Genomic DNA, 10,000 nt, shown 5'->3' on the forward strand with positions numbered 1-10,000 from the left:
CTTCCTTAAGTCACACCCTGCCAGATCCAAAACATACCGACCAATCCTACAATAACACGATCAATCTTACATGCATGAACCTAGACATGCAGACACACACACACACACACACACACACACACACACACACACACACACACACACACACACTGAAACAAAAAGCAGCCCACTTTTGACCCTTCTCCTGTAGTTTCATTTTACTAAAATAAGATTATTCTAACTTTTACACCCGGATAGGTCAGTGTTAGCTGCATTTTAGAGCTGCATACTTCACATTGGTGAATGGTGGCTAGAACACACACACACACACACACACACACACACACACAGACACACACACACACACACACACACACACACACACAGTGGGTAACTCCTGTCGTGCTGCCTGTCACAATGGTGATATGGTTCGGCCCCTTTAGCTGATATTTACACAAGTCTGTTATTGTTATCCTGCCCTGGAACCCAAGCTCAAAGGGCACCCCGCTCCACACACAAACACACAAACACACACACACACACACACACACATGCAGCATACACACACATACACATGTAACAAGCACACACACACACACACATACACACACACATAGACACACAGCTTTCCCAGCAGTGGCATTCTTGCACAGTGTGGTGTCCCACATGATTGGTGAGCACCCCCTCCACTCATCAACAACAGACATACATGCATACACACATACATACACACACACACGCGCACACACACACACACACACACACACACACACACACACAAGCACACACGCACACTCGCACATACACACACACACACACACACACATACACAAGCACACACGCACGCTCGCACATACACACACACACACACACACACACACACAAACAGGCACATGCGATCACAAGCATGCAAGGCAGATGGCAGAAGAGAAGATATCATTCAACCATTTGAGTGGTACTTTTTCACTTGTGAGAAAGAATATTTATGCTAATGCGTAATGGTTCTTAACCTCCTTCCTTCTCTCTTTCTCTCTGTCTGTCTCTCTCTCTCTCTTTCTCTATCTCACACACACACACACACACACACACACACACAACAAACCACAAACATACTGACACACCTGTAGACACAACCCCTGAGTGTGTGTGTATGTGTGTACATGTGTGTGTGTGTCTCTGTGTGCCTGTGTGCGTCCGTGTGTAATTGTGTATGTGCCATCAGCATATACCAACATAGACAGGCAAGGACTTCCCACTAACAACACGCCTGAACTTAAACAGGGCAGAGACAGTGGTTTTCCCTCAACAGACAGTCACACAACACACACACACACACACACACACACACACACACACACACACACACACACACACACACACACACACACACACGCACACACACACACATACAATCACCACTATGAACCCTGACTGATCTTAGAATGTTTTGAGAATTACAGGATAGGTCCAGACGGCCTCTGACGAGCCACAGCGCTCCAAATAAGTATACGCAGAAAAAAAAGCAAGCCTCCATGGCGCATTCCTGAGATCTGGCTCTCCACTTCCAGATCTGCCCAGTCTCATCAACTCCACCAGATCATCAATTCCCTGTTATACGCTTCACATACCCCTCATCTACAAGCCTGCTCCAGACAATCACATGAAACATATTGGGGGTACGAAATGCACACAAGCAATGCAGACACATCCACACATGTACACACACACACACACATTCTGTCAAAACACACACTTTCTCACATACACACATATTCATGTGCACACACACACATGCACACACACAAACACACACACACACACACGTAAACACACGCATTCTCACACACACGCGCACTCTCACACACACTGCCAGAGTTCATGTTTAAACCTGTAGAGGTCACTGTTACCTGCCTGCCTCCGGGAAGAGCCAGAGGTCCTGCAGAGAGGGAGCTCAGTCTAAGCCTGAGGATGGGCCTTCATTCCTGCCCTCCAGTCTACCTCACCGACACAGCCACTTCCTGCCCTACCTTACACTCCACATCACCACTGTTGGAGCGGTGGACTGGTCTCACTGACTAGGTGCTTTTGTGCGAATGATTTGGTTTGAGGCTTAAAAGCTAATAACACTTAGAACTAAAAAGGGAAATGAATAGATCTTGCAATAGTATCTTAATCTTCAGTACAAACCTCTCTTTTCTTTCACTCTTATAGCCTACTACTTTGGTGCACACACCTAGACACACACACACACACACACACACACACACACACACACACACACACGGCTTGATAAAGTCCTCAACATCCGCTAACTGCAAAACACAAAGATCTCACAGTAATTACAGAGCCTGAGCAGTAAGACATGATTCACTTCTACCTGACCATCTGCTCTGTGTCTGTGTGTGTGTGTGTGTGTGTGTGTGTCTGTGTGTGTGTACCTACTCTACATATGTCTGTGTGCCTGTGTGTATATGTACACATGTGTGTGTTTGTGTGTGTGTGTGTGAGAGAGAGAGAGAGAGAATAATTGCCATGTAGAAGGAAGTAAAGAGTGGACCTTTAATTTCAGCCCTTACTTCATTCTGTGAGCTCACCCCTGACAGCACGCTGGGAGCCAGCGAAAGAGGAAAGGTGTGTTCAAACACTTTTCACTTGACAGGTCCATTCATCTATTGTCTGCCTCGCTCCTTATCAAGAAACCACTGACAGTAAGCACCGAGCAATTAAATTAAAGCCCTTCAGTGGAGGAAGTGCCTACGACTGAGCAAGTGTCTGAGCACGGATGCTGAAAATGGACTGAAATGGGAGAGAAGATGAATGTGTGCACTGCTGTGTTTGGGCATTGTGTCTAGCGAGGTTATTTCTCTTTTTTTTCTTCTCTTTTTTTTTGTCTCTCTCTCTCACTTTGTCTCTCTCTCTCACAATCTCTCTTTTCCTTTGTCTATCGTTCTTTCTGCTTTCTTTCTTTCTTCCTTTTTTCTTTTTCTCTGTTACAAACACTCACACTCATATACACACACACACACACACACACACACACACACACACACACACACACACACATTCATCTTTGTCTCCAGCATGATCAGGGCGAAACGGCATGTAATGGAACATGTGAGCCGGGCCCCACCACCGTCCCCCACCCCCCCCCCCGGCACCCCCCCCCGCCACAGCAGGCTCCCTTCCTCTCTCTCCCCCCGCCGAGCGAGCGAGCTAACCCGCGAGCCGTCTGCCTCCCAGCCTGCCAGCCGGGCTCTGCCGATAACCATCACCCTCCAGCCACAGCACACCACACCGACCACAAACACGGCTCAGAGGGTGGGGACGCTTCCAGCAGCGGAATTCCCAGCGTCTCTCCATGCGTCTCAAACTACTGGAAATGTGCTGGGAATGCTGACAGCTCCAAGTGTTGTAGGTGTGAGGGATTAGAAAAAGATTATCATCAAGACAATAAGAAAGTGATGGGTCTTAACAAAATAAAATAACAGTGAAAACCTCCATACACATACACCCACATACAGAAACACAAACTCACTCACATACACACATACACACACAAATGTGCACTTAAGAACATATACAGGTATCTGCGTCAGATATAAAGATGTAGGCATGCAGAATAACATCATGTGGCACAAATTCAACCTGGTAAAATACGCACATTGAGTGTGTTTAAGTGGGACCAGCTGTGGTCAGATCCACTTCCACTGAACAGCCTCCCAGGTATGAGACACACTGGTGTACCTGCCCCTGTCCAGATCTTTTACGGGGGAGAGGCTTCATGCACTAACTACAGGACAAATAAATAAACGCTAGAGACGGCACACTGTAAAAGTTTCACATATTTTACTATTTGTTTTGCGATTTAGAAACAGGCTACAAATACTTCCAGCAACTCATAATTTAGGGTTTAGGTCGCAAAGCTTTAAAGCTGTGTAACCTTGACAATTTAATATTTTTCAAAACACTATCTAAATAGATAATGCAAAAAGCAACAAAAAAGTTCACAAGGTAAATTTAACATAATACATAACAAATCAATTCGGCCCAACGATGAAGACAACTCTTGAAGGTTTAAGTGCTCTTCCTTCACATTTATCTGATTGTGAATTAGATTTGAGCACCACAACCTCACAGACCCTCTGCCCCTCCACTTTGCCCCCCTTGTAGACCAGTGTAGTGGAACGCAGTGTCCGCACAAACACAATCCCCCGACACAGAAACACACACACACACACACACACACACACACACACAACTCTACCCCGGGTTTCTCACCTTTATAGGACAGCTTCAGACGGGGAACGTTGCTCTTGGCTTGCTGGGCGTCCATCCTGCCCAGTAGCACTGTTGCGGTCAGCAGTAGTAAAATCCGACAGAGGTAGTCCATGGTTCCGGCTGGATGTGGGTTCTCTTTTTTCAGTCCTTTGTTTTTCCTTCTTCTTTCTTTCACACTCTCAGAATTGCAAACGCACACAGATTCGCCAGCGGTCCAGTGAGAGAGCGCGAAGGGACTTCTGGTCCAAGAGAGAGCCCCTGGGGCCGGTCCGATTCAGGAGGCAGACCCTGGGGGGGGGAAGGGAACAGGTGATGTGGGTCAGAGGCAGCCGCGGTGGACGCCGATCACATCGCTGCAGCCCTGCCGGTCAGAGAAAGCTGACCGAGCGAGCAGAACATCCACATACTGAGCACTGCCACAAAGCCACACACACACACACACAAGTGTATATCCACAGACACACAGAGTTCCCAGAAGCAGAGAGAGTGTGTTAAGTGCTCTCTGTCTCTGCTTGTGTGTGTGTTTTTTCTGCAGTATGTATCTTCAGTTTCTTCTCATTCTGTCTCAAAACAGCCCCAGCTTCAGTCCTCCTCTCTCCTGCCTTTTTTTAAAAAAGAACAGAGGAATAAAGCAAATAAAGAGAAGTGCACATGGGGGAAAAAAGACCCAGAGTCTCAGTGGAGTCCAGTCCAGTCCCGCTTTAGAGCTCCAAACTACAGCAACTCCCTGTCTTGTGCTCGCACGGCAGCACATACACACACACCCATACACACACTGGCTTGACTCTGGACACGCACACGCGCTCACACACTCTATCTGTCTGCGACGCAGCGCTGAAACACGTCCTGCCCAGCTGAGGGTGAGAGAGAGAGTGGAAGTGGAGAGGAGGGAGAGAGAGAGAGAGGGAGAGAGAGGGCAACAAGCGTGAGAGAGAGAGAGAGAGAGAGAGAGGGAGAGAGGGGGAGGGAGCAAGGCAGGCAGCGAGAGAGAGGGAGGAGAGGAGAGAGGAGGAGAGGAGGGGAGGAGGGAGGGTGGGTGGGAGGGTTGAGCAGAGCTTTGCTTACTGAAGAAGAGGATCCCGTAGGTAGATCTTTTTTTTTTCTTTTCTGCTGACACTTCAGCTCAGCTCCCCCCTGCCCCATCCCACCCCACACACACCGGGGAAAGTTTGACAATTAGAGGACATGTGTGTGTGTGTGTGTGTGTGTGTGTGTGTGTGTGTGTGTGTGTGTGTGTGTGTGTGTGTGTGTGTGTGGGTGTGGGTGTGTGTCATTGTACTGTCTTTCTGTGTGTTTCTGTGTGTCTGTGTATGTGTGTGTGTATCTGTGTGCAAGTAGAAAGCAGAGCGAAAACACACACATACGCAGACACACACACACACATCGACACAGAGATAGATAGATAGGGAGAAGGAGAGCGAATGCGAATGAGAGAGAGAGCTAGAGCTAGAGACAGAGACAGAGACAGAGAGAGAGACAGAGAGAGAGAGAGAAAGAGAGAGAGAGAGAGAGAGAGAGAGAGAGAGAGAAGCCAGCAGCCCAGTTCGACCTGGTACAGTTCAGCTCAGCACAACTTTTGTCTGACACGGGTCATTTATTTTTAGCCCACTTCAGTAAGGGGTGAAAGAGACCGATTTAGCTTAAGACAGCGAGAAAAGAGAGGGGAGGGGAAAGGCTTGTCTGTGCAGCTTCCTTTTAGTTTACTTTAAAAAGGTTGCCTTCATTCAACATATCTGATATCAGTTACTAAATATTACATTGCATTATAACTTACTATTTATTATTTTACTACCAGTTTAATACCATTAATTGTTATTTTGCTATTAATGATTAAGTGCTCTTAAATGTGTGTGTGTGTGTGTGTGTGTGTGTGTGTGTGTGTGCGCGCGCATGTGTGTGTGTGTGTGTGTGTGTGTTTGTATGTGTGTGTATGTGCGCATGTGTGTGTGTGTGTGTGTAGGTAATTTTTCCTGTCCTAGCATCCAGTGCTTTTCCAAACTTCAGTCACGGTGGGCTGGCAGAAACCCCACAGAGGCTGTAAAAGATCACTCTTCATTACTAAACAAACCAGCAGAGCAGCAGAGAGCAGGCAACACAAGCAAACAGGCAAACACACTCTCTCTCACACACACAAACACACACACACACACACACACACACACACACACACACACACACACACTTGCTCTCTCGCAAAAATATGCATTCCAATCAACATCTTAACATCTCTATACAAATTGCCACACAAAAACATGAACATACAGAAACAGAGCCACGCACACACACACACACACACACACACACACACCTGCAGGCTGGTGTGGCGTGTGAGAGATGCGGTGCGTGAGTAATGAGAGTTTAATCTGTTGTGACACACTGCGGCTCCTCAATGAGGCTGGCCGCGGACAGCAGACCCTCCACCAGCCCGTCTGTCAGTGGCAGCAGCACCAGGGTCTGCCATTCCCACATGGTCATGACCCCACCAACTAATGGGTCAGAGCATGTGTGTCCATATGTGTGTGTGTGTGTGTGTGTGTGTATTTGTGTGTGTGTGTTTGTGTGTGTATGTGTTGTCTGTGTTTATTTATGTGCGTGTGAATGTATCTTTGTGACATGGGGGTGGGGTGTGTGTCATGTTAATCTGTGTGTGTGTGTGTGTGTGTGTGTGTGTGTGTGTGTGTATGTGTGTGTGTGTGTCTGTGTGTGTGTATTTGTGTGTGTGTGTGTGTGTGTTTGTTTGTTCGTTCAGGATGGGTTTGTGTGCATGTTTCTGTGAGCTGCAACTGTGGGATGGGGGTAGTGGTAGTAGCGCTGCTGCCTTTGATCAGAACCCCACCCCACCCCACCACTCCCCACCCCTCCCAGTGCCCAGCCCTCCCCCCTCTCCTCTGTGAAAGGCCTGCAGCGCTGCAAACTTATGACTGATGAGTGATCTGTGCAAAATGACAAGAGCACCAAGCAATAGACCAGACTTTAACATGAGCTGTATAACTAATTAGATCAACTTAATTAACGTGGTGGACACAAAAGACACACCTGCAGCACTGAGAGGAACCTGCTGTAAAATCCACTACAGGGAAAAAAAGAATGTAGAAGGAAAACAGTTAGATGTTAGTATTAGTAATTGCAAGTCATGACCTGGCCCGTGTCTCTCAAAGCATGACCTTTCTAGTTGCACTTTACAAACACATTCCTTCAGCTGAATAAAAAAAAGTGAATTCCGTTAGTTCTGTATGCTTACGCCTGCTGACCATACCATGCATCATACAGCCTTAATGGTGGCCTATAATGCATTATAGATGCCTTATAAATGACTAAAGGTTAATGTATAATTCATCCGCAGTGCCACTAGATCAGCTGAATCCCAGCGCCTGCCTGATTTCCCCTGTGTGTTCTCCCTCTTGTCAGGCTCGCCCACCGACTCATTCATCCACAGAGGCCATTTAGCCGGACGCCGCAGAGCTGCGCTGCGCCGCTATGTGGTGTGGTCACCACCGCCACGGCTGCTGCTGCCCCCTCACAGGGAGAGGAGCCGCTCGGGTTACACACTCCAGCCGCGGCTGCCCCAGAGGAGACCGGAGCACAGGGGACCACAGACGCCGCCAAAACAACACCGCTTCCTGGGACGATGGCGGTAGAGCTGACCAAATAGGCCATTGGATCAAAAAAGAGATTATATTCATTTGCAAAAGTGCATCTAAATTAAATATATTTCTATTTTTTTCCATTATTAGTTCCTTGTTTCTTGTCGCTATATTAGGTGTAACCCATTCTGGTCTGGTTTGTTTCACCTGTTTAAAAGGAGCTTTATTGTGGGTCAGAGTTTGCGTTGTGTGAGCTCTGAAGATATGAGTCTAAAACTGAAGTGTGTGTTGTAGATGACATGATGTGACTTGCCTCTCTCTCTCTCTCTCTCTCTCTCTCTCTCTCTCTCTCTCTCTCCCTTCTTTTCTCAATCTCTCCATCTGTCCTCACTGACCCCATGCACTGAAACACCTCCCATCTGAAAACCATCACCCTGTCACTCTGTCATCCCCTCTCTTCTTCCATCCATCTCCTCATTCATCCATCACTTCCTTGTTATCTCTTCTCCTCCACTTCACCTTCAATTCACATCTCTCTCTCCCCCTCTCACTCTCTGCTACTTCCTCTGTTTTTGTCATTAAGTACCCTCTCTGTGTGGTCTTTGGACTGTTACTGTTACTAGTTTATATATATGTGTGTGTGTGTGTGTGTGTGTGTGTGTGTGTGTGTGTGTGGGGGGGGGGATAGGGCATGAAGGGGAATACTGAGAGAGGCTAAAGTGATGATAATGACAACCCAACAGGAGAGCATGTTTGTTTGAGATTTGAGAGGTAGATTGAGGAGAGAACTGGTTGAAGTTGTTGTTGGTGGTGGTGGTGGAGGAGGCTGCATTCAAACAAATACCCTCCCTCCTCCTCCTCCTCCACCATCCTCCACCCATATTCCGTCTGCCGTGTCCTCTCCATCTTCACAGGTCTCCCATCGTCAGCACATACAGACGCACCATTGTTCCCTGGTAACCACATTCATGACACCAACACCAGGCATGGATTTCACACTCACAGGCAACAAGAAAAAAGACACGGGCACGTTAAAAAAAACATCTACGCCCCAGGCGCCGTCTCCCATTTCATACGGAATATATGTAACCCTCCGGCAAAACGGTGAACCATATCAGTGCATTTTTTTTTTTTGTAAAAGTTACAGGATACCTTTCATCATGAATAAAAGGTTTCAGAGCACCCTTTTGTCTGTACTCCATCTGCAATGCATTTGATGTACCATTTGATGGACCCGTTTTCTAGAGATACCGTTTCTGTGTGACCTTCTTGTGGTGGGAAGAGTGCTACACAATGGCATCTCTGAGCGGTAAAGTACAGTACGTACAGTGGTGAGGGGAGCTGCAGGGGATGAGCGTCAGTACACGCATTCATACTGCGACGCCTTCTGAGAACCGCAGGAGCAGTAGCCTGGTCAGGTGGTCAGGTGGTCGGCTGACGGCGAGATGGCTTATCACGGCATTAGAAGCAGGGCTGTCGTCACGAAAAGGCCGCGGCGGCGGCTGCTGCTGTTGCTGGAAAATGGGGCTAATCGTTAATCGTGTGTCTGTGCCGAAGCACCGTGCTTGGAGTGGACAGGGGGCAGCTAATGGTCTGTGTGTTTGAAATGGAGGGTGGGTGGGGGGGGGGGGGGGGGGGGTCGTTGGCCAATGGGGGAGGTCTAGGAGACTCAAGTCTGCACGATTGTCACAGCTGATAGCAAAAGTTTTCTGAAAGTTGCTCTACATCTCTTCAACTTAAGTCCCGTCAAATCGTTTTCACGCTCACCATTCATACGCACATGCACACAGGCGATCAGACACTCTGCCACATCTCTGCTGACACACACACACACACACACACAAGAGCACTCATGTACAAGTATTCACATTCAGCCCCGGAACACACAGCTAGCACATCCACGTGCATAAGTGTCCTAGCATTCAAGGGAAGTTCCCAAAGACAGCAGCATCTGGAGACGGCACTGGAAGGGAAAGGGCCATGTTTACAATCAGGAACAATCACATGGCTTTCCAGCCTGTTAGAAACCCATGACACGGAGAACTCGGGAGTGCTGTTTATTTGACTTTGATTCGTATGGAAATAGCATTCCTCTGTCGGAGCCAGAACAAACTCTGAAACAAACCTATTTTGAAGTGTGCCATGTGTACAGGGCTTGC

General features: G+C 47.8%; 1 protein-coding gene across 1 annotated transcript in view; it reads right to left on the minus strand.

Moving 5' to 3' along the window:
• Positions 1-5,112, minus strand: part of sema3ab (sema domain, immunoglobulin domain (Ig), short basic domain, secreted, (semaphorin) 3Ab) — a 35,015-nt gene extending 29,903 nt beyond the window's left edge. The window contains 1 exon segment of the mRNA XM_042110475.1: positions 4,258-5,112. Within this exon segment, the coding sequence (XP_041966409.1) occupies positions 4,258-4,369 (112 nt within the window). The 5' untranslated portion in view covers positions 4,370-5,112.
• Between the last annotated feature and the right edge of the window lie 4,888 nt (positions 5,113-10,000).

Source organism: Alosa sapidissima, chromosome 11 (genome assembly GCF_018492685.1).
Source record: "Alosa sapidissima isolate fAloSap1 chromosome 11, fAloSap1.pri, whole genome shotgun sequence".
NCBI classification, from domain to species: Eukaryota; Metazoa; Chordata; class Actinopteri; order Clupeiformes; family Clupeidae; genus Alosa; species Alosa sapidissima.